The sequence below is a fragment of the Panthera pardus genome, unplaced genomic scaffold, assembly GCF_024362965.1.
Source record: "Panthera pardus isolate Hobbes unplaced genomic scaffold, ASM2436296v1 HiC_scaffold_22, whole genome shotgun sequence".
NCBI classification, from domain to species: Eukaryota; Metazoa; Chordata; class Mammalia; order Carnivora; family Felidae; genus Panthera; species Panthera pardus.
Window position 1 is genome coordinate 46,064,037 of NW_026526788.1, and position 25,561 is coordinate 46,089,597.

General features: G+C 45.7%; 1 protein-coding gene across 4 annotated transcripts in view; it reads left to right on the forward strand.

Moving 5' to 3' along the window:
• Window positions 1-25,561, forward strand: part of WDFY4 (WDFY family member 4) — a 295,826-nt gene that overhangs the window by 98,576 nt on the left and 171,689 nt on the right. For all 4 annotated transcript variants that reach the window (XM_019444889.2, XM_019444887.2, XM_019444885.2 and 1 more), the window contains 10 exons: window positions 591-828; window positions 1,016-1,092; window positions 2,151-2,372; window positions 3,056-3,234; window positions 9,251-9,482; window positions 10,825-10,970; window positions 12,007-12,118; window positions 12,820-13,010; window positions 17,690-17,842; window positions 23,981-24,054. In XM_019444889.2, coding sequence (XP_019300434.2) covers window positions 591-828; window positions 1,016-1,092; window positions 2,151-2,372; window positions 3,056-3,234; window positions 9,251-9,482; window positions 10,825-10,970; window positions 12,007-12,118; window positions 12,820-13,010; window positions 17,690-17,842; window positions 23,981-24,054 — 1,624 coding nt within the window. The remainder of the gene's footprint in view (window positions 1-590; window positions 829-1,015; window positions 1,093-2,150; window positions 2,373-3,055; window positions 3,235-9,250; window positions 9,483-10,824; window positions 10,971-12,006; window positions 12,119-12,819; window positions 13,011-17,689; window positions 17,843-23,980; window positions 24,055-25,561) is intronic.

Sequence of the window (25,561 nt, forward strand, 5' to 3'; positions counted from 1 at the left end):
TGGATGGAGGTGCCAGTGATGGTTTTTTGCACAGCTCATGGCTCAGGGGACAGTTGGGCGGTCAAGAGGCCAAAGCATTGGGTGGGTCCCCTAGTATCGGTCCTGGTACCTGGGAGGCTGCTGACTCCAGGGACCGGCTTAAAGAATAGAAAGCTATGGGCAGGTTGAGTGTGGATCACATAATTGAAGAACATGGATGGAGATTCAGCTGGTCCTGGCAATCAGGGGAGGGGAGCAGAGCTTTCAAAGAGACAGGCTGCTGTGAGCGGGGAGTTCAGGGAGCCAGGACAAAGTGTCAGTGAGCAATGGCCAGTGGGGCAAGCCAATGATGGCAACAGAAAATGGTGCGCTGGAAAGCTGGGGGTTTGTGGGGAATGATGGAATTAAGGGAAAAGAAGTTTCGAGGAGGGACGTAGTGTTGCTGCAGTTCAGGGTTACTAAGTCAGTAGAGAGCTGCTTCACAGGGGTCAGGAAGTGCTGTGACACTGTGGAGCCCTCCTTCAGGGCTGTGGCAGAAGCATCGAGGCTGTTGTCAGAAGAGCAGATATGCTTGAACAGGGACATGTCTCTTCTCTTGCATGTTGCCTTAGGGTCCCAGGCTGCAGAAGCAGGGACTGCTGAGGGTCCCGGAGGAGCTGCCCCGGGGGCCGACCCTTGCTCAGCAGTCACACAGGCCCTCAGATCCTCGAGGACGTCCCAGGGCTCAACCACTGCCCTTCAGACTTCACTCAGCCTCATCTCCATGACCTCCCCGCGCAACCTGCAGCCTCAGAAGGCGGCCCTGGCTCCATCATTTGTGGAATTTGACATGTCCGTGGAAGGCTATGGGTACAACACGTTTCCTTATGCTTGGAATGCACTTTATTAATTTCCCAGGGCCCTTGTAACAGCATCAGCTGCTTTCTGTCCTCATGGTGTAAGAGAGAGTGAGGTCCCTGCAGAGGGACAGAGGGGAGATGTCATGGCCAGAAGTTGGTTTGTGGTTCAATGATCTGAGAGACTTTTCTGTTTCCAGCTGTTTGTTTATTCCGACTGTGTCTACAGTTATGGGAACCAGCACAGAGTATCTGGTCTCCGGAGGGATCGGGACAGGTAGGTGTTTCTCAGGGGGTTTAGCTTGCTGAACCGTCCTCACCCTACCCCAGAATAAGTGCTTAGGGAGCCTTGATTTCAGATTCCGCTTGGCATTTCAAGAAAGTGTGAGTCTTTGTTGTTTCTGTATATCTGTAGAGGAGTCATCCTTCCGGTTTGTCATGCCTGTTTTAGGGCGGGAGCATCCTGTTTATTATGTGTCCCAAGGGCCCGTCCCATGCCTCTGCGTAGAGTGGGGACTCAGTGAACACTGATGGGCTCATTCGGTGATTTGATGTCTGAGTCTGCGTTGGATTCATTTTGTCAGCGATTGACAAAAGTCGAAACAAACACCTTACCCCGCCTTAGGACTCTTTCTAGAGAAGAATATAAGTTCTATGTGGATGGCCATCTGATCGACCTGGGCCCTAGCAGGCTTTGTGCACTGCTGTGCTCGGCTAAAAACTGCCTGGGAAGGACAGGGCAAGAACCCGGTGCCGCCTGAGCTAAGCACCCTCAGTTAGAGGAACCTGCGTTTCTCTGGAACGGTGGGCGCTGAGGAGCCATTGCATTCACAGCCCAACATGGGGCACCAAGCCTGATTCTGCTTATTCACGGAGGACAGTGGGCCTGCTCTGCACTGTAACCCTGTTACAGGGCAGGAGGAGGTGGGTTTGCCTACAGTGGAGGCTTCCCCATACAAGGTTCAGCTGAGTAAGGCTGGTGTCCCCTGCCTCTCACAGCACACTGCCCAGCTTTAGATCAACTGACCAGTGGGCCAATGATGACCGATCTCAGGGTTATGCACCCCTTCCCTTGGCAAGGTGGCGTGGAATAATAGGTGGGACAGAATTGGAGAGAGGCTTTGGGGATCTACACTCAAGTCCTGGTGGGAATATGTGAGTATGAAAAAGAGGACAAGCTTCTGCGGCGTGGGGTCGACATAAAGTGGGCATGAGTCAGGTGAGGCACAGAGCTGGACACAGTAGGGCCACCTCTGGGCCGATTCAGAGCCACAGTGAGTCTAGACAAGATTCCAAGGCAGAGAAGTTCTAAGGGCATGCTTGTTCTGACTCCAGGTGCTGCCAGATCGTTCCCTCCACTTGGTGGCCTGACCTTCTCCTGCTGGTTCCTGATCAGCAGGCACAGCACAGTCACTGAGGGCCACCCTCTGCGCTTCCTAACCTTGGTGCGTCACCTGGCCAGGACTGAGCAACCCTTCATCTGCTTCTCTGTCAGCCTGTGCCCGGACGACCTCTCCTTAGTTGTGTCTACAGAAGAGAAAGAATTTCAGTCCCTGGGTAAGGCGTTGGGAGCTGTTTTCACCTACACTTGGGGAGAATGGGGCTAATTCAGCAGCTTTTGGCACAAGAGCCCAGGAGCCCAACCGTCCTTTGGTGGCTGGTGGCTGGTCCAGGCTCTGCCATTTAGAGCTCAGCCTGGCTGTCTAAGCTCATCCCTCTGTGATGGCCAGAAATGGCCTGTTCTTCTTGTGTTCCCCAAGAGCGTCACTGTTTCATAGGGAGACACCCCAGGGGTGCCTTGGCATCATGGGCACAGAGCACAACTGCTTATTCCCCCCTCCTTGTTAGGACTCTAGGGCAAATGTGCATGGCTACAGAGGCGGTCTAGTGCGGGGTAGACCGCAAAATCTGACTCCTGGACTTGAATACTACTTGCTCGATGACCCTGGGCAACTTACCTAACCCGTCTGTGCCTCAGGCTGGTGAATGAGAGTCGTGATAGCACCTACCTCCAAGGGTTGTTGTGAAAAACAAAACAAAACAATAACCCCAAAAAACCCGAAGTGACATTTCTAACAGTTCTTAAACCCATGTCTGGCACAAGGCAAGACCTCAAGCAACGGTGGCTGCTGTCGTCATTATTTTATGAGGGGGTCGAGGCCTCCGCACGAGGCCCTGTTCTCCTGGGTTGCTGCAGCATGGCGCCGCATGCCGGGTGTGGTGTTTGTGGTCTCTTGCAGACATCATGGAACCTGAGGATGATCCTGAGCCTTCTGCTGGACGCCAGCTTCGGGTCAGGTGTGGCCAGCTGCTGACTTGTGGTCAGTGGCACCACCTGGCTGTGGTTGTCACCAAGGAAATGAAAAGGAATTGTACCGTTTCCACCTATCTGGATGGACAGATCGTTGGCTCAGCCAAGGTGAGCTAGTTGCCCCGAGCTCCACTTGCCCCACAATGCTTTCCTGGCTGCACCACTCTGGAGTGGCCTCAGGTCAGTTGGTCCTTTTCATTTGGCGAGGGGAGGGTGGGGTCAGTATCTAATGAAACTCACCTTTGGCGTCCAGTACACTTGGCTGAGCTCATGCATAAGAAAAACCCAAAGAAACGATAAAACAAAAATCTTTCAGAAAATGGAATGAAAGCTACACAACCAGAACAGAAGGTGAAACGTGGACATCAGAATAGTCATAAGAGAATATAAATTCCCAGAGTGAATGAGGCTTTTCACAGTTTAAGTTATGGATTCCCTAGGAAAGTCTGCGTGGGGGTCTCAGGTTCTACTTTTCCAAGAAGCTTGGTGGTGAATCTAACACAACTGTCCTTCCACCATACTTGGGAGTCAGGCGCTAGAGCTTGAAAGACACCAATACCTCTTGCCAGATTTACAGCAAGGATGATGAGGAAGAGATGATTCCCTGCACAAAGAAGGCAATGGAATGTGAACACATAGCTGGAGGAAGTATCTTGTCACTGCCGTTTAGAGTCACCTGAAGTCCTGAGGCATAAGGCAGAGGAAGCTGGGAGAGGAGGGACATGGCAAGTGTGCTCCAGGACCCACTGTCGGAGATCCCCAAAGAAGTCAGAGAGAGAAGCGCCCAGAAGACAACAAAAGGCAAATGCAGCCAGAGTGGCACCCAGGTTCCAGAGAGAGCATCTCAACCTAGGCTGCATTCTTGAATCACCTGGAAAGTATTTTTTTTTTTAATTTTTTTTTTCCAACGTTTTTTATTTATTTTTGGGACAGAGAGAGACAGAGCATGAACGGGGGAGGGGCAGAGAGAGAGGGAGACACAGAATCGGAAACAGGCTCCAGGCTCCGAGTCATCAGCCCAGAGCCTGACGCGGGGCTCAAACTCACGGACCGCGAGATCGTGACCTGGCTGAAGTCGGACGCTCAACCAACTGCGCCACCCAGGCGCCCCATCCTGGAAAGTATTTTTAAAGTTCTATTGTGCAGGTTGCTCCTGAGATGAATCATCACAGAATCTCTGGGTGCGGGGTAATTTGGTGATGTTTTCAGAGCCTCTCAGATGATTCTAACATTTAGCCAGAATGGATGACCTTAGATGAATAGGTTTCTCATTTCGATAGTTTGGCATTAGAGGCTCGATAATTCTTTGTTGTAGGGACCCATTCTATGTATAGTATGATACTTACCAGCATCTGTGGCCTCCCTAGATGCCATCGCATCCCTCTCTCCCCAGTTGTGGCCACCAAAACTGTCTCCAGACATTTCCAAATGCCCCCAAATCACCCCATGTTGAGAATCATTAAGGTAGAACAACCTAAATTCAATACAACACCTAAAGATGAATTCGATGCTGTCGTCAGGTACGATTGTCTTATCAAATAAAGGCAGTGGTAACCAGAAAGATTCAGCAGGAACATAACAAAAGTAGGTTTTTCAAAACAAGAAGCTACTCTTTTCTCCAATCATTGACAATACCGGCCTTTCTTTCCTTCCTTCCTTCCTCCCCTTCCTTCCTCCCTCACTCCATTCCTCCCTCCCTGCCTCCCTCCCTCCTTCCTTTCCTTCTTTCCTTCATTCTTTCCCTTATTAAATCTTTTTGAGCACGTATTCTGTGTTAGGAACTGTTTTAGATGCCAGGAATTGTCCATGACCACCAATCAGTACCTTCGGGAGTGTGCATATAGTACAAAACAGAAGTTAGATTTATTAAGCTTGATGTAGCAAGACACTCTACTCCCTGGGGTAACAGGGACTTGGAAGGAGCATATATGATTTGCGCTTATTTAAGGTGATTTTGGGGAGGTTTCAAAGAAGTGGGGGTTTGTCTGTTCTCAACCGGGTGCCGTCAGAAAGAGGGAGTTTGATGTCCGTGCATGTTCAGAACTTGTATCCAGGAAGTAGGAATAATGGAGCAGGTTAGAGTTGTTCTTGGAGAGAAAGCTAACTCATGTTAGCCAGGATGAGAAGGGTGGTTACTTTTGTGGTTGCACAGTGTCTTTGTTATTATCTGTTTAGGCATGATTATAGAGGAGGCTTCTCCCCGCCCCAACCTTTTTTTTTTTTTTTTTTTTTTTTTGCAAAACATGTTGGTATTCTGCCTTGTTTTACAGAATAGGTTGGTATTCTGTGAAATAGTTCATGTACTTTGAGGCTAAAGGCAAGTCCTATTGGTGTTTGCTCGCACCTAGCACAGGGGCAGGCACATGGTAAGCCTGCAATAAATACTTGATGAATTGCATTGCATTTAAGGCCACAAGGAGGAACACGGACTGGATTGATAGCGTAGTTGAGTGACCTGGTACATGGATGAACATCTGGCCTCAAGGGACCACCTAAACCGAAGCCAGTCAGGAGGGAGGTTGGCAGTAGTGTGATGTCATGGGGATATGCCAAAAATACGTGGAGAATGACCAAGGGTTGAGTCAGACAGAGTTGACTTTCCAAGATGATCTCAACAAGTTGGTTCAGGATCAGCAAATGAAATTTAACTGGGGTAAACATGAAGGCCTGTGTTTAGATGCAGACATAATGCTGGATAAGAATAAGATGGGAGAGCTTAGTTTGGGGATGACCCAGCTTAAGGATTGTTCTCTAATGTTAGAGATTTTGTATTAATTTCTAAGTTCAGCTAAGTTAAATTTGGAAATGTGGGGAGTATTTCAATAGCCTGAACGAGCAAAATGACGTGGGAGCAATTTAAGACATCTTATGTTTATAAATCAATCCGAATGGTGCTGTGAGTAAATGCGCTATGAATTTGGCAAAAATGCAAGCTGGATTGCAGGAGGGGGGCAGAGCTTCAGGTGGGAGAGACAGAAGTTCCTATCTGAAAGGAGGGAAGAGAGGACAGCACAGTGGACTTCACTTTAGGCAAGGCTGGTGGCTGAAAACCTGGTTTGTTTTTGTTTGAAAATCTCATTTAATTGATAGGGAGTAAAAGAATATTTCTGAAATTGTGTGACCTTTCCTTTGAAAAATATGTATTTACATACATATACATAGATGTGGTGACTTTATAGTCATTATAAAAAATAATATAAACACATTTTGAAATAACTAAAAAATAGAGCAAAGATGAAATATTGCCTGCATTCCTTCTATCTTACCATAGTTTGTAATTTCTTTCAGTCTTTTCCCTTTAAAAAAGTAGTTCAACTTTATTGTGTGGAAAATTTTGTATATTACTTAGCTAGTTTTAACTATTAGTTAAGTCTACCAACATAAGCTTTGAAATGATCATTTTAGGAGTTCCTGGGGGCTTGGCCGGTTAAGCAGCTAACTTTGACTCAGGTCATGATCTCACTGTTTGTGAGTTTGAGCCCCGTGTCAGTCGGGCTCTGTGCTGACAGCTCAAAGCCTGGAGGCTGCTTTAGATCTTTGTCTCCCTCTCTCTCTGCCCCTTCGAACTTGCGTTCTGTCTCTTTCTCTCTCAAAAATAAATACTAAAAGATGAAAAAACGCGAAATTATCATTTTAAAATTTGTGATACTCTGTTAACTATTTTTCTTTTCTTTTATTGAAATTTTTATTGAGATAATAATAGACTAAAATGTTGTTGTAAGACATAATAGCAAGAAATCCTGTGTACTTTTACCCCTAGTTTTCCCCGAATTTTACCCATTAGTTTTCCCCGAATGGTGGCATTTACAAAACTCTAGAACAATTTCATAACCCAATTTTGCTATTGATACAATCTGCTACTTTATTCAAATTTCCCAGTTTTATTTATACTTGTATATATGCATATGTGTTCCACACAGGTTTATCACATGTGTAGGTTTTTGCATCCATGACTTGTGCCAAGATTCAGAATGTTTACATCACCACAATGCTCCCTTGTGTTTCCCATTTATAAAAATTATAGCCACTCCCATTCACCCACACCTCTCTCCCCTATCCCTGTCCCTGACCTTGGAAAACAATAATCTAAAATGTTGTCATTTCAAGGATATTATTTTTATGAAACTGTACAGTGTATGATCTTTCAAGGTTGGATTTTTCAATCCACATAATTCTCTGGAAATTCATCCAGATTGTTGCTGTGCACCAATAGTTAATTCCTTTTTATTGCTGAGTAGTTTTTCATGACCTGGATATATAACCATTCACTGATTGAAGGACATCTGGGCTGTTTCCAGTTTGGGGATATTACAAATAATGACGCTATGAACATTTTTTCCTTTTTTTGTTTTTTATCTTTGTTTGTTTGTTTGTTTTGCTATGAAGATTTGTATACAGGTTCTTGTGTGAGCTTAAGTCCATATTTCTCTGGGATAAATGCCTAAGAGTTCAGTTGCTGGGTCATAGGTAATTGTGTGTTTACTTTTTATAAGAAATGGCCAAACGATTTTCCCAGAGTGACTGTACCATTTTACATTTCCCACCAGCAATGGATTAACAATCTGGTTTCTCTGTATTTGCAGTGGTCACTGGTTTTCATATTAGCCGCTCTGATAGGTGCATAGTGATGTTGTGTTTTTAATTTGCACTGCTTTCATGGCTAATGAGATTAAAAATCTGCTCAAGCACTTATTTGCCATTTATGTAACCTCTTAAGTGATGTCTGCCCATGTTCTGTGTCCATTTTCTAATTGGGTTGTTTTTTTCCTCTGGGGTTTTAGAGGTTTTTGATATATTCTAGATACTAGCCCTTCGATGTATGATTTGCAAAGAATTTCTCCTAGTCTGTAGCTTGTCTTCCATCTTCTTTCCCATAGGAGTTTGCAGAACAAAAGTTTTTATTTTGATAAAGGATTCATCAAATTTTCCTCTTATGACTGCAAAGTTTAGGTTGAAGTTCACTTCTTTGCCTATGGATGCCCAGTTATTCCAGCAACGTTGGTTGAAGAGGCTATCCTTCTTCCATTAAATTGCTTTTGAAACTTCATCAAAAATCAGTTGGGCACATTTGTCTGGGTGTATTTCCAGATTCTATATTCTGTTCTACTGATCTATGTGACTAGAACTCTACCGATACCACACTATCTTAATTATTATAGCTATGTAATAAGCTAGCCTGTGTAATAATATTGGTTAGAGTGGTGTCTCCCACTTAATTTTTCTCTTTCAAGAAAGATGATCAAAAACATTGTTAATTTTTGAAAAAGAAGAATTAAGCTATTTGTTTAAGCTATTCTAGGGCTTGTGTCTTCAGATACAAATTTTAGAATTAACTTGTCTGTGTCAACAAAAAACCTTCTGCCATTTTGATGGGAACTGAATTATATCTATAGATCATTTTGGGGAGAAATGATATCTTCCCTGTGTTGAGTTTTGCTATCCAGAAACATGGTATGTCTCTCCATTTACATAGGTCTTCTTTGATTTCTTTCATCATCCTTTTTGAATTTTTAGTATATAGAATCCATACATGTTTTCTTAAATATTTCATTTTCTTTTGCGCAGTTGTAAATGATAGTGTTTTTAATTTTAGTCTCTTCATGTTCATTGTTGGCCTGTAGAACGTGATTGACTTTTGTGTGTTTATCATCTATCCTGTGACCTTGCTGAACTCACTTACTAGTTCTAGGCATTTTTTTTTGTAGATTCTTTGGAATTTTCCACATGGACATGTCATCTGCAAATAGAGATAATTTTATTTCTTCCTTTCCAATTGGATATGTCTATCATTATTTTAGTACATAAAACTTAATGAATGTGCCAATACTGGACATTTGGGTTCTTAGTGGAATGACTGGAACAAAAAAGATAAACATTTTAGTGTCTCTTAATATTCCTTATCAAATTTGTCTCCAAAATCACAGTGTCAGTTTTTTACTCCCACCAGCATTTTGTAAGCTGTTTTCCTGCACTGTTTCTCAGCTTTGAGAGTGAGATTTTAATGCTTGTAGATATAATAAGCTTTTACTTTGAGAGAAGAAGGTATATTATTTTATCTCCATAGGTGTTTATTTGATTAATTCTGAGGTTAAATCTCTCCCTTTCTCCCTTTTAATTTTAACAGATGTTGTACATCCAGGCCTTGCCAGGGCCTTTCCTTTCAATGGATCCATCTTCATTTGTGGATGTTTATGGATATATCTCTACCCCTCGAGTTTGGAAACAAAAGTCATCGTTAATATGGCGTCTTGGCCCTACATACCTCTTTGAAGAAGCCATCTCAGTGGACACTCTGGAAGTTATTAACAAACTTGGCCCAAGATACTGTGGTAACTTCCAAGCTGTGCATGCCCAAGGTATGGAGTGTTTTGATTTATAATGATCTTTCTGATATTATTTTATTAAATGGACATCCAGTTATTTATAGCATATTTATAAAAAATAAACTCAGTGTAGGTCAGTCATTAGGGAAGACCTCTGTAATTGAATCATTATAAATTTACAACCCAACAGAAAATGTCACAGAAAAGGAAGTGACAATATCCTTTGGATTTCAACTCTGAAGCACATAATGGAGGAGAATAGGTAGGCAATACCATCAGCAAAGAAAGAGAGGAGAGAATGAGATAAATAAGTTGCATTCCTTTTAATGAAGAAGCTTTTTAACTAAAGCATACTGTTGTCTTCAATTATTAAACAGGCAGACAAACACATCCACATTTTCATTATTGATTGCTGGCTGTTCAAGCAGGGAGTACTGCTCTCTGTGCTCTGTTAAGTCAAGGGGGTCAGCTCCCATCTGGGAAGAATGATGAATGAATTTATGTACAGAAGCCTTGTGCGTTGTGAAGGGCGATTGAACACTGTTGAGTGTTTCTGTCTCCAGGACCCATGTCTTCTTCAAGCTTCCATTTCCTACGGCAAATGGTACTGGCCAGAGCCATGCGATGAGGTCAAGTCTAGAGCCAAAATTTTGCTGACTGGTTATTCAGACCACACAGCTCTAGGACCATGTGTGGTTCTCCTTGACCCAGGGACCAAGGTGCTCATTCCAAGTGGAATGTTCGCCACGGCATGTAGCTCATCAAAAATTTTAGGGCTTTCAGCCCAGCAGATTTCTTTTTCTTTTCTTTTTAAATATTTATTTATTTATTTTGAGAGAGAGAGAGAGAGAAAGAGAGAGCAAGTGGGGGAAAGGGAAAAGGGAAAAGGGAAAGAGAGATTCCCAAGCGGGCTCTGCAGAGCCTGATGCAGGGCTCCATCCCATGAACCGTGAGATCATGACCTGAGCCAAAAACCAAGAGCTGGACACTTAACTGACTGAGCCACTTTGGTGTCCCCATTTTTTTTTGTAAGTCAGCTTTCTTATCACTTAGCATTTTGGTTTTGGGGAGTGAGGTTATAGCATATCCTTGGTAGATGTCTCAAGCTCAAGGTGATTTCACACCTTGAATGCCTCTATTTTATAGTAGGGTTAATCTTATGAGATTTGTCCACAGTTTTCTATAAGTGTCAGAGAAGCACAGGTAGGGACCAACATGTGATATAAACATACAACATGCAAACATACAACGTAACAACATAAAATAGTCCCTCAATGATGACTTCACCATATAGCCGTAGATATTTATTTTCCTGAGGTTGTACTTTCTTTTCCGTAAAGTGAGAGTAGAGATGATCAAAGATGTGTTGTTTTAGGAGAGGACCTTGATACAGAAGCAACGCCCCTGGTTGCAGAGGAAAGGGTTTCCTTTGGCCTTCACATAGCCAGCTCCTCCATCACCAGTGTTACGGACATCAGAAACACTTACAATGAGGTGGACAGCCGCCTGATTGCCAAGGAGGTACGACTTCTGCCTTCACCTGTTGCCCCTTTTGGAATCCTGATCTCCTGGTTTGCTTCAGTTTTCAGCACTTAAGGGAACACTGATTCGTGTTGGTGCATGTGCAGACAGATACACACAGGCACGCTTCCCATTTCGTTTGTTAAAATATCATATGCCTCTCCACCCATTAGCATCCCCCGAGACTAAACCTTTCGTTTATAATTGCTCAGAGAAGAAAGTCGGCAGTCTTTATTCTTCACTGTAGAGCAGGAACAAGTGGAATTTGAAAAACCTTTGTGACACTGAAAACACGATTGAGCTTCCCTTTTCCGGATGCAACTGACCACGCCCCCCAACCCCCAACACTGCAAAATGTTCTGTGAGTTGCCATGTGTATTTTAAACACCAAACTTGCAAAACAGCAAGCCGACATGTTTGTAGATGAAGATGCCATTAGATGAACTATATCCTAATGCCGGCACGGAGCGCTCTTTTGCTTAATGCTGAGAAATTTGAGCTGATTTGTTGACATTCTCTCCACCCTCACAGAAAGAAGGCCATCTCCCTTTACTGAGAGGAGAGATCAGGGAGTAGGTCTGTTGAGCACACAGCTGTGCCTTCCCCACACAGTACCCCAGATTCCCATCCGCCTGGCCCTCTGAGACTAGTGAAGCCAGGGTGGGCCGAGACTGGACAATGTGGACTGGGAAGGAGGCAGCCCGGCCTTCGTGGCACTGTTCCACCTCCACATGTCCCTGGGCCCACCTTGCCCTCATGGGCTCTTTACTGTGACATGTGGGACATCGTTGGCACAACAGCATGGTCAAAGTTACTCCCGCATGATTAAGGCACAACTGGGAGGCAGGACACGGGAACCTGAAGTTCGGCTTCAGTCTCCCTGACGTTGGTTCATTTATTATTTATTCACCGACCTTCACTTACTGACTGCCAACTCTGGACCAGATCTCGGGTGCCTCCCCTCCAGGACCTCATGAACAAAACCTCTTCCATTTCAGGAAAGTTTCTTGGGACTAATTGTTGCCAATTTCTCTAGATGAACATTTCATCCCGTGACAATGCCATGCCTGTGTTCTTGCTAAGAAATTGTGCTGGGCACCTGTCAGGTTCTCTTCGAACCGTTGGAGCTGTGGCTGTGGGCCAATTAGGTAGGTCAGGCCTTGAGCTTTTACTACTATTTGGGAAGATGGGTGTGTGGCTGTCACTGCTCGTGCAGCCTAGAAGTCTGAGTGGCCATCCAGGGAGGGTGAGAGTTGGAGAGTCAGCCCTGTCAGAGAGCTGGCCTTCCACATCCCATAGAAGCCAGTTCACCTTGCTGTATCTGGCAGGTGTTAATGAACTCAGCTACTAACCAGGCTGACATCTATGCACAACGGAACCTATCTAGTGGGCACAGTGGGGTCTTTTGACAGAAGTAATGGTTGTGGTTGTTTGGGTAAAAACAACAGTCAGTTACTACTGGTTGCCAGGAGCAAAGCAGGGGGTTAGTGAAGGTCCAATCTCGCAGGATCTAGAGAGCAGACAAAAGCCACAGGTTGTCAGAGCAACCAGTGGATTGAGGCTCAGAGGGCATGTGACTCATCCAGCACGCTGGACTGCAACAGAGGCAGTGATCTGAAATCCCATGGGCTGTTTCAGCCTTCTGGTGACCCAGGAAGAACTTAGTGCAGGATCTCTCAGTGAGCTAAGACTGACAAACGTCCCATCCTTCCTCCCAGCCTGTCCCGTGTGCACGAGCCCTTCTGCTGTGAAGGGACACTGACAGCTCTTGCCCTTGCAGGCTTCCAGGGGACTTGCCATAACCCCGAAGCTGCGATCTATTGATGGAATGTCTCTTTGTCCCACACAGGTGTAAGGGTGTTCCACTCCATCCCAGCAGCCAGCAGTCTGGACTTCATTGGTGGGCCTGCCATCCTCCTGGGCCTCATTTCCTTAGCGACGGATGACCACACCATGTATGCGGCCGTGAAAGTCCTGCACTCTGTCCTGACCAGCAATGCCATGTGTGACCGTCTGATGCAGCACATCTCTGGGTACCAGGTAATCCAACCTCCCATGTGGGCTGTCATTCCCAGGGAGCAGGGAAGAGCTTCACTGGCCTTAGTGGACCTTTCCTCCACGGCAACTTCTAGAGAAGGGAAGCCAAGAGGGAAGGGTCTTGAGACTAGTGTCGCCACAGCAGAAGGCCAAACAATGGCCAGGCAGAGAAGGGCTCTGATCAGAATAGGGATGTTCGTCTGTATACCTGTACCTTTCACTGAATTCAAGAATCACTTGTGGTCCACCCACTTTGCACCTAACACAATGGCTAGGAGCCCAGGTGGAGGAACCAGGTGCTGGGTTTGAATCTTACCTCTTACTCAAACTTGCTATTTAACCTTGGATGAGTTACTTACTTACTCTCTCTGCCTCAGTTTCCTTACTTGTATGATATGGACTATCATACCTCCTACATCATGAGATTGTAGTGAAGGACTAGGTGATTTAATTCAAGCAGGCTCCGGACTGACAGCAGCAAGCTTGACGTGGGGCTTGACACAGAAACCTTGAGATCACGACCTAAGCTGAAGCTGGATGCTCAACTGACTGAGCCACCCAGATGCCCGGGTCTGCAGTCTCTTTTAAAAGGGCACCAGTCCCATTCACGAAGGTTCTATCCTCATGACTAAATCACCTCTCACGGGCTCCACCTCTCCTAATCCATCATATTGGGGATTAGGTTTCAACACATGAAAGTTTTCTTTTTTTTTGGGGGGGGGGACAAAAACATTCAGTCTGTAGCACTGTCTAAGAAGGTGGACAAAAAAAGCATATTATTGTGAGACAAAAATTCCCAAAGACTTTATCTGAGTAAAGAACCCACCAGATTCACAGATTTATTGTACCTTTACAAATGAAGACAGAAGAGGGAAATTTAAAACGCTTCTCATGTTTTACAAAAGAAATATTGCAAATATTTATGTCTTCGGGGCATATCAGAAAGAAGGGCTGGACAGCGGTAGGGCAGGTGGGAGATGACAGGTTTGAGTAAAGCAATAAGATTACTGTTATTATTATCATTTGCCTTCTCTGACTACTCTTTATAAAGAGAATCTCCATCCTATCCCATCTCTTTCCAGACACCTTTTCTTGCTTTCTGTTTCTTCATAACCTGCATGGCCAGTTGGTAGGATCTCTATATACTTGTCATGTGTGTGGTCTGTTTTGTCCCCCCAGCCCCCTAGGGAGATGTCCCATGAGAGCAGGACGGGTCTGCTTGTCCACCCTAAGAGTGGGTGCAACACAGCAGTTGCTCAACAAGGTTTTATGGAATGACTCAGTGAATGCAAACAAGGGTCTTCAATTAAATGGCCTGCCTAAGAGAAAATTTAATTACTTTTAGACTTTTACTTTATTCATTTGCTGGTTTTCTGATCGGACCTAAGAGCACGAGAGCCTGAAGCTCTCTATATGTTATTTCTATCCAGACTTGTGTATCATCCTCTTCTCAAATGAGGTGGCATCCAGGCAAGTTTTATAAGATGGATTTTCATAGCGTGGTAAAGAAGGACAGTGTTCTAGACTAACATTAAGAATACTTAAGGGATCCTGGGGCTCCTGGGTGGCTTAGTCGGTTGAGCGACCGACTTCAGCTCAAGTCATGATCTCACGGTTTGTGGGTTCGAGCCCCGCGTTGCGCTCTGTGCTGACGGCTCGGAGCCTGGAGCCTGCTTCGGATTCTGTGTCTCCCTCTCTCTCTCTGCCCCTCCCCAACTCATGCTCTGTCTCTCTCTGTCTCAGAAATAAATAAACATTTAAAAAAATAAAAAAAAAAAAACACTTAAGGGATCCTGTTCAGTGTCCTCCATGTGGAGGGGAGGAAGGGCAATGATGGGTCTGTGCACAATAACCTGGATGGAGAGACAGACAATGACCAGAACTCTGCTACTCCAAGGGGCGTGGATTTTATCTTGGAAGGGATGAGCAGTCATAAGAAGGCTTGGAACAGGGAAATGGAAGGATTCATGCTTTAGAATGACCTTTGAAACCACAAAGGAAGATGGGCCAGAAGGGTGAGATTTGAACAGGGGACTGAGAGAGAGTCCAGCATGCTATGAGACTACATTCCTGGCCTGGAAAGATTTGGGATCTTTGTGGGAAGGGTGGGCAGATAGCACTGGAAAGCAGCCAGTTCTGTGTGTCCAGAGTGCTGCAGACAGGAAGAAAAGAAGATATTTGGGACATGCTAAATCTGAAATGTCTGTGTGACATCAAAGGTCAAATGTCACGTGGGACAGATAACTCTGGAGCTTAGAGGGGCAAGCTGGGCTGCAGGTATAAATGTGAGAGTCATCAGTACCATCATGATGATATTTCAGACAAGGGCATTCAAGAAATGGCCAAAGAGAAGGAGTAGGAAGAGAAGAGAGGAGAGCTGAGGAGGAAGCAATAAGGATCTAGCCACATACAGGCTGAAAATATGATCAAAACCCAACAAAGGAGATTGAGAAGCAGAGGGGAGAGAAATTGAAGAAAGTTTTGTTGAAGAATCTGAAAGAAGGCAGTATTTCAAGAAGGCAGGTGGGATCAAACAATACTAAATGCTGATAAATAACAAAGCAAATGAGGACAGAGATGTGCCTGTTGGATTTGGCACCTGGAAGTCACTGGTGACCTTTCCAAGACAATTGGATAGGTAGAAGCAGTAGCCATTTGAAGAGGGTTGAAGACAGAGGGTGAAGTGAGGACATGGGGCCAGAGTGTGCCTATTAATGCCTTCTGGAAGTTTACCTACAAAGAGGAGTAGAGAAATGGAGTCCAAACTAGAAGGATTAGGAGTCAAGAGAGGGTTCTTTTTTTTTTTTTTTTTAAATTTTTTTTCAACGTTTTTTATTTATTTTTGGGACAGAGAGAGACAGAGCATGAACGGGGAGGGGCAAAGAGAGAGGGAGGCACAGAATCGGAAACAGGCTCCAGGCTCCGAGCCATCAGCCCAGAGCCTGACGCGGGGCTCGAACTCACGGACTGCGAGATCGTGACCTGGCTGAAGTCGGACGCTTAACCGACTACGCCACCCAGGCGCCCCGAGAGGGTTCTTTTTAAGTTGAGAAATACTACAGCATTTTTGTCAGTGGGAGGAAGTGACAGAAGAGAAAAAGAAAGAGATGGATGAAGCTAGGAGAGAAGAACTATCCCATGGAGCCATATTCTTGAGGAGGTGAGGGGTGGGTTCCAGAAGCTCTGCAGATGGAGACCCTGCTTATGACCAGAAAGATGCAACACAGGCCCCTGTAGATCTGGTGTGGGCAGACGAGAGCGTTCATGTCTGATGGGTTCTGTCTTCTCAACAGACAAGGTTGGGGAAAGAGGAGAAGAGTTGAAATTCTCATCTTTGGCATGAAGAACACCAGCTTCCTAGAAAAACAGAGTTGGCCACCAGGCTAAATGAGGGCTACTTTGGCATTTGACACTGTGACTGCAAGCGAAACCAGTCAGCATGCATGTGTGATTTTTCTCAATCTTCAGCCATCCTAATTATGTCTTGGTGGGGGAGTGGGGAGTGGTCAGATTTCAGATATATCCAAGAAGTGGCTGGAGCAATCTGGAAAGATATTGAGTATTCACTAATCACAGCTGCCTTTAGTAGCTGGGCTACTATAACAGAATATCACAGACTGGGTGGTTTATAAACAACAGAAAGTTATTTCTCACAGTTCTGGAGGCTGGGGAAATCCAAGATCAGGGTTCCAGCATCGTCCGGTTGGGTGAGGGCCCTCCTCTGGATTGCAGATAGCCAACTTCTCATTGATCCTCACATGGGAAAGATCAGAGAGAGGAGGCAAGCTCTCTTGTGACTCTTACAAGGGCACTAATCCCACCATAAGGCTCCACCTTCTTGACCCCCTCTAATCCTAATTACCTCCCATAGGACCCAGCTCCAGATCACATTTCACTGTGGGAAAGTGTTTCAACACATGAATTCGGGGAGGACACAAATGTGCAGTTTAGAACAGCAAGCAAGACTTCCTTTAGAGACGATGTCTGGCAGGACAGGGCTGGGCAGTGTCAGATCCAGGCTTAGGAACTGAGCTGTGGATGAGAACCCAGATGCCAGGAGATGGCTAGGCAGCCTGACTTTTGTGTGACTGAGGTCAACAGAGACACGAGTCTAGGTAAGATCCATCTCATTAGTCTCTGAGGTGGGTATGGGCCACGGGGACCCCATCACCTCTGTCCTCGTACGGAAGTTTGCATGTGGCTGATTCCCTGGGCCTGGCACAGTAAGTAGAAAGGTCCATCGGGTGGCTGCAGCCTGAAGTGATGGTGCAGCTGAGCTCATGGGGAGGTGTGGCTTCCTGGTGACACGCTGACGTTTGTGGGATGGCTATGAATGCACGATCCAGTAAAGGAAAATGAAAAAGAACACTAAGAAATGTAGGAGGAAACCAAGAGAGAGTAGCATTCTGCGAACATGGGAGGAGATTTTCGGGAAGAAGCAGGGGGTCCCTAGTGAGAGGTCAAGTCACACGACTACAGGAAAGTGGACACTGGTGGGGAAGCTGCCACAAATTTGGTGTGTGTTTTTCTTCTGGGATCATGGGGACGAGGGAGGTGGCACCAGAGAGCAGAGGGCTTTCGGCCTGGGTTGACCACACGTGCTGGTGGGAACAAGCAGGGACGGAGAAAGAGTTCTAGTGATGCACTCACGAGGAAACCGCTTTGTGTTTTCACTTGTTCAGATAATGGCTTTCCTCCTGAGGAAAAAGACCTCTCTCCTAAACCAGCGAAGTTTTCAGCTCATCCTCTCCATTGCCGGCACTGCAGAACTGGGCTTCGGCTCCTCTCTGGTCACCAATGTTGGTGTCTTTCAACACATCCTCTGCAATTTTGAGGTAAACTGGAGACTGGTCATTAGCCCCGAAGGAGTGGGTGTGTGTGATGGGAAAGAAAGTCTGGTGCTTCCTCTAAACTCAGCAGCTCAGCTTCCTCAATAGTCAGGAGGGTCCTGAGGAGGAAAACCTTAACGGCTTTGGAGCCCAGAGGCCCTTTTTATAATTAAATCCTACCACCCATGGGCTGTGCGGCCTTGGGCAAGTCTCTTGATTTCTCTGAGTTCTAGTCTTCTAGTGTGTGAAATGGAGACCGTCATCTCTCCCTCACAGGCTGGTGCGGGGATCAAACCAGATAGTATCTGGGTAAGGGCCTTAAAACTGTAGGTTTAAAAAATATATACCCCTAGTTCCGTTGAATGGTGCTTTGCTGTTGACAAATGTTCCTTGCAAGGGCTGACTGAGAGACCCTGAGGGTAGGCCTGAGGCTAACAGAGGAGGACTGCACAGAACTTTGGGTGGATTGCTCCATTCACAAGACTATTTACTAAGTGCCCACTGGGGTCAGGCATTAGCCATGTCCTGGAGATGTGGTGATAACCAGGATCCAGCCTCTTCACACAGCCACCTGGGCCCAGGACATAACCAAGTTGACACTACGCTGTGCTAGGTGCCACGGAGAGATAGGCACAGGGCATTTGGGGAGTGGGGTGAGAGCACAGCCAATTCAGATTTCCCGTTCAGGGACTCTGGGGCTGAGTCTGGCAGAGTGCATTCAGTGGGGAATGTTCTAGGTGGAGTGGGCACTATTTGCACACAGGAGGGATGAGAAACAACCATGGGGATTTGAAAGCAAGTGGCTTGGAGGGTCCCTGGAGGGCTATTTGTTGCAAGGAGAGGTGAGGCCGGAGGGGGAGACAAGACAGGCTGGAGATGCTAGGCTGTAGGACATGCGCTTTAGCCAATCCATGCTGGAGTCTGTGGAAGTATTTTAAAAATGGATATTTTTAAGCTAAAAAAATGATATGCTTATTGTAGAATACTTAAAATTACAGAGAAGTAGGGCGGGGGAGGAAGCTCCCGTTTCTGAGACCCAGATGGCCTTTGCCAACTTTTAAGGCATTGCTTTTTTGTACTTCCTATGCACAATATACATGTATTTTCATATCATAGTCACGATCATAGTGTAGATATTATTTTAAGTCCCGCCTTTCCTCACATAATATGGACATTAAAAGCATTTATTATGGACTCTCCCCCCCCCCCCCCCCCGCTTTTTTTGTTTTGGTTAAAACACTTTTAGTGAAAAGGGAAAGACACTGATGTCCCGCGTGCCTGCTGTTCACATTTTACAATATTAGGACGCTCTGGAGCCTACAGCCTTGGAGGAGGCACCATCATTCAAGTCTAGCACAGTCCTCACTCTCCTCCTCAGAACTCCTGTTCCAAATGATCCTGTGTTAAGAGTAAATATTACAGCTCATTACAAGATGGAGAGACAGGGACAATACCACCTATAGCTCACCGCCCAAAGTCTGGGACTCTAAGAACCAGACAGTGGCAAAGACATAAGCCCTGGGCCACGGACAGGCAAGTGGGGAGGAAATAGGTCTTGAGAAAGGAAGATGAGGAACATACGAGGAGCCAGGGAATAAAATTAGAGGCACACTAGTGCTAGGAAGTCCCCTACGACCTGTGCTGCATTGCTGCACACCCAGTCGCTGAAAGTCCAAAAGAATATTTGTGAGACCCATCCAGTCAAGAACTCGAGGTCCGCTCCCTCACGTCATGCCCCTTTCATAGTCTCATAGGCTCCCAGCAAGCCCTATGCTTTAGCAACACTTTTCAACTCTCCATCATTACTCCTTCAATGACCCTCACCAATAATGCTTGTTAAAGATGTGAACTTCACATTTAAAAACATTTATTTTGTACTTTTGCAAGTATTGTTCTGAATCAGAATAGTATCTGTCTTATAGCAAATTCCTGGTTTCTTCACTATCCCCCTATTGTCAAAGTCTTAGATTATTCTGCTATGTTATTCGTATATGAATAAATGTCACTGTAGATGGCACTTTTGTGCACACAGTTGCCTTGGTTTAAAAACCATTTCCTTTGAGTAAATGATCAAAGTTGAATTATTAGGCTTTATGAGCAATTTTCAGACTATTGATATGTTTTGCTAAATTGCTGATATCCAAGGATGTTAACTAAAATACCACACGACAGAGTTTTATTTTAAGCCTATTACTCTGGTGGCAGGAGTCCCAGGCAGGGAGAGTGGGTCGTGAGATTGCTACAGAAATCCAGGTGAAAAATTTTGAAACCTAAATTTTGGCAAAGGCAGTGGGATAAGGAGGAGGATTAATGAGGCTCCTCATTCATATTAGAAGTGGTATAGAGCTGAATGGAAGGAATACTGTGTATAACACAGTATAAAAAAGTACTGTGCATTGTGGGGGGCTGGTGAAAGCTGGATTTGGAGAAAAAATGATAAACGTCAATGTATATATTGGAAAAAAGAACACTTGAAAGTAATGAACAGAACCTTTAGATCAAGAAGATAGGATGACCAAACAAAAAGAAAAACATAAAAACCCTAAACAAAAACAAAAAAAAACCCAAAAACAAACAAAAACAAAATTCAGAGGAAGAAGGAAGGAAAAAAGAGATGAGAACATTAATTAAGTAGGAAAGAAACGAACATAGAAATGTCAGCAAGGCCAATAACTGGTTCTCATATCACAGACAAACTTGTTGAGATTGGCCAAGGTGGGGGAGGGGGGGAAATGAGAGGCACAACAAAGTAATATTAGGAAGGAAAGGAAGAATAATCACGGAGGAATGTGCAAGTAGAAAGGTAGCAAAAATAGGATTAGCAACTTTGTGCCAATAAATGTGAACACTTAGCTCATTTGAACAATCTCCAAAGAAAATTTGTTTTCAAAATTCACTCGAAAAGAGGTAAAAACTCAAATGGTCCCATAGCCATCAAATAACAGAATCACGCATTTAAAATCTTACAAGCCAACAACATCCACAAGGCAAGTCCAGGCTCAGGGTTTCTATACGGAAGTTCTACCTGTCAGCAAACAGGCCATTCCAACCTTATAAACTCTTCCAAGAAACTGGAAAGGGAGCACACTCCCAGCTTATTTTATGAGCTAATCTTGAATGCAGAACCGAAAAAAGACAGTATGGGAAATGAAAAAGTCCAGGCCAATCTTATTCATAAATATAGCTAAAAAAATCCTAAATAAAATATTAGCTAATTGAATTGGGCCCTGGATCTGCTTCTGAAGATGGATGAAAGGGTTGTAGAGGAAGCCAGCCAGACATGGAATATAGGCTCCCTGTGCACAAAAGGAAAGGAGATACGCACAAATGACCTCACTATACTGATAAACAAGACAGCATGCCTTGGCTGCACACCTGTACCTTCTAGAGTGCTGTGGCTGTGCTCTGGCAGCTTGGCTCCAAAGCATCTCAGTCAGCAGCCCCGCCCAGAAATTTCCAGTGGAGGAACCCACCACCCCCACACTGTCTGCTCCTAGAATGACCATGAGGTCCATCCCACCCTTCCCTGAGTAAACTCTTAGATAAGCTGGTGCTTTTAAAGCTGGAGTTAAGAACACAAGCAACCCATAACAACTAGAAGCTAAAATAAATAAATAAATAAATAAATAAATAAATAAATAAATAAAATGAAACGAAATAACATTTTAAGATTAGGAGGGAATTTCAAAAAGAAGAGGTCTTTCACAAATGTCTGGCTACATCAAGTAAAGTAAGAGTGAGGATGTGTAAGTCGTAGATTTTGTAATTTGTAAGATTGTGTAAAATTTGGAAGTCACTTGGAGGTCAACTGGGGGTCACTGACAGGCCTGGTGAAAGGTAAATTGTAGGGTCAGAAGTGAGGTGAGGAGAGCACCATAGAAGTCAAGATAGAAGAAAAGGAGAAGAGAGTAGAAGGAAGTTTCAAGGCTTAAGGGACTTGAGTCTGGTTGTAGGCTGAGGAGGAGGAAGCAGTGGAAAAGGATGGTTAAAAATACCAGTGAGAGTATCGCTATTGATGGGACAAGTCCTTAAAGGAGAGGGAAGGTTTAGAGACAAGAGGGTGGGTTACAAGAGAAAGTGTGGGATCCATGCATAATGATTGAGGCAGCTAGTTGAGAGGGAGGAGCGAGACAGGAAGTTGAGAAGCAGTGGAGGGACAGGAGGTTGAGGTTTTGGGTTCCTTGAAAAAGGGACAGGCCAGCTCATTCTGAGAGTGAGATGGTCCCAGGGGTTGGGGAGAGGGCAGAATTTGACATGGTCTCCATCTGATGTTCAAAGAAATCTAATCCAGACATCTCAGTGCTGTCCTTAGTACAGGGGTTATGTGACACAGTATAACAACCAAAAGGTTCAATTATCCATGTTTCCCAAACTTCAGGTAGTTGGTATTATGTAATTTCTAAAGAGCTAGGCAGCCTCCAATGGCAGCTTCTTACTGTCAGTGCTCTGGAACAGAAACAGGGATATGCTTCTGTGGGAAAGGTAAGGGCTCAGGAACACACAAGATTGTTAGGTTCAGTCTTAGACTTTCTCAGTTCTCCCGGCTCCTGGCACTGACGCTGGCATAGCATTTGTTCAGTGACTGCCTTCACGAGTGACTATTCCACGTGTTTAGGCTCTTAGACTCCTCCAGACTTGCACGTTGGGGTGCCATGCCTGCCTACCACCACCCCTACCGGGGCCACATCAGCCCACACCAGCTCTCCAAAATGGCAGCTGCCCTCCTCTGTGTGTTCCGGGTAGTGACTGTGAAACAGGGGCTGGAAATCTGTTAGTGTTTCTGGCTTAAGAGCAATCCACTTATTTTACCTTGATTTACTTTGCATTCACTCTTTTAAAAAATTTAATGGGTCCTTATTAAGTGCCCATTATGTGGCATGTGTGGTCCTGGGCCCTGGGGACTGGAGAGGGGTGGTCTCTGCCTCCATGGGCCCCCTCATAAACTTGGGTCCTCTGAGGCTCTTTTGCTTTCACTCTTAAGTAAGAGGATGGAGCCATGGCCACCTGCTTGATTCAAGTGAGGTCGATTATTGACCCTAGGGGTCACTGTCTGCAGGAGATGCCTGGGGGGGAGCACAGGGGAGAGACAAGAGAATGGGCTCCATGGTCAGACAGACCAGGCTTTGAAGCCAGCCTCTGCCAATTAGAAACCATGGGGCGCCAGGCAAGTTACTTAGTCTCTCTGAGTCTTCACTCTTCTTAGCTACTAAATGCAGATAATGATATCCTTTTAGGACTTACAGGGTACTTCTTGCCTCTAGAACATGGCCTCATTTAGAAGCGTGAGCTTTCTTTGCTGCTCTATGATTGCACTCTTGCAATCCCATGTCGGAACCTTTTTAATTTTGGGCCTTAGGAAATGTCAGTATTTAGAAGTAAGAAATGGTCAAGCTCTCTGAAAGGAAATAGGCATGAGACATGAAGGCGTGCCATCAACTGTGCCCCAGAAGGATGGTTAGCCGCTGTATTTTGTTTACTGTGAATGATAACGACCTGAGTGATAAAGTTCACTCTCAGAATCACAGTGCATCTCCCCTCTGTGCACAGCTCGCAGAGCAGCTGTATAAGGGAAGGTGTGGGCGGTGCTGCAGGATTTATGGAGGAAAGAAGTGAAGAAACTGATGCATGCACAAGTTGGGTGCGTGGTCGCGGGAGCATAAACCCAGACAGCCAAGACTCAGATTCTAACTCCAGTCCTACCACTTGCCAGTGGTGAGTGGGGCCTGTCACTCAACTGGTCTGTCTCAGCCTCTATTTTCTCATCTCTAACTTGGGAAGACTGGTATTTGCCTTGTAGGCTCCAGCGAGGATGAACTGCTGTTTGGGGTACGGCTACACGGGCAGCAGGGCTGAGGGCCAGACGGAGGTGAGGGCGAGTGTCCTTGGTTCAAATCTAGACTCACACGGAAGCACTGGGCAGCAGCAAAGATGGGGAGGAGAGGAATGGCGTATGAGCTTCCCCCCGGGGCAGGCCCCCTGTAAGTTCTAGGTGTCGGGAGAGCGGGTCAGATTCTTGAGCAGCTAAATTGTGTTAGTGAATTTCAAGCCTAAGAAGCTTGCCTAAGCAGCTCTGTACCTGCTTACACTGCCTGGAATCCCTTCTTCACGCACGTCTTGGTTTCACTGTGTGTTTGTTGTCCCCAGCTCTGGATGAATTCTGCAGACAACCTGGAGCTCTCCCTCTTTTCCCATTTTGTGGAAATCCTTCGATCACCAAGGTAGGCTGGGCTTTGGCAGTGCGGGGGGCTAGGACTAGTGGCTTCATGCCAAGAAGGGGGACTGAGGGGACAGGACAGCCAGTGGCTCAGCAACCACGGCCTTCTCCCATTTCCAGACCACTGGACTCCCAGGTGACAGCATGTCTGTCTGGGTCTGTTTGGGCTGCCGTGACAAAATATGATAGACAGGGTGCTGAATAAACAACAGAAACTTATTTCTCACAGTTCTCGAGGCTGGAAGCCTAACATCTAACATGAAGTCTAACATCAACATCACTAGCAGGTTCGGTGTCTGGGGAGGGTCCCCCTTCCTGGTTAACAGCAGTCTCCTTGCTATAGTGTCACCTGGTGGGAGGGGCGAGGGAGCTCTCTGGCATCTCTTTTATAAAGGTGCTAATCCCATCACTAGGGGATGTGTTTACCTCCAGAGACTGTACCTCCAAATCCTATGGTTAGGTTTTAACACATGAATTTTGGGGGGGACACGAACATTCAGTCGTAGCAATGCCCTTCCCAGTGGCTCACTTATGTGGGGCAAGTCTGTCTCCCTGGTGGATTTGGGCCTCGCACCCTCTCAGGGGCTCAGTATATGTGGCCAGCAAAGGAAAACACTTCTCTGTGTCCTGTTTGCCTCCCAACCCACTCTCCCTCTAAATGACTTCTCCAAGTTGCTTTTTAAATCATTCAGGGTTCTTTTGGTTGCAAGCAGCAGAAATACAACTCAAACCAACTTAAGGAAGGAAGGGAGGGAGGAGGGAGGGCAAAAGGAAGGTTGAGAAAGGGGGAATTTATTGGCTCATACATTGGAACGGGGCAGATCTTCACATGTGGCCGGGTGGCACTCACACTACTTCATCTGAGACCTGTCACCTGTCTTGTTCATGCTTTCCTCCGTGCTGGCTTCATGTGGGCAGACGGCAAGATGGCTGCTGGGCAGCTCCTCAGGGCTGGAAGTTCAAGAGGAACAAGACAGTCCTGTGGAGAAGGAATACAGAAAAACGGGCTGCTTAGTGCCATGATAAGAAAGAGCACAAAACACAGTGAGAGCTGTGAATACAAACCACACACAGAACTGGGCTGGTTCTGCCTCAGTATCAGGGATGTGGAGGTTGGCAGAGTTTGTCCTGTTAGTACTGAAAAGACAGTTCAAGAAGGAGCCATCCACCCAGATTCACCCTCCTTCACCTTTTTTTTTCTTTCCTTTTCCCACTTTCTTTCTGTACTTGTTGTTTTCTTAAAGATGATCATTTATCCTGGGAGCTGTTTTCTTTGGTTGAGTAGAACTTACGGGAAATTGAATTTGTGATTATCCTAAGAAGGGGGATGCGGATGCTTGAATTCTGTCTTTTTCCCCTTTGACTCCCAGTGGCGTGTTCATCCACTTTGTGGTTTGGGGCGGGCAGGAAGAGCACACACCCCAGACAGACTCGCCAAGGGCCCCTCGCTCCTGGCTGTTGGAGAGTGCTCCGCGGTCGCACGCGAGTCTGCTGTCTTTGTTCTGAGTTTT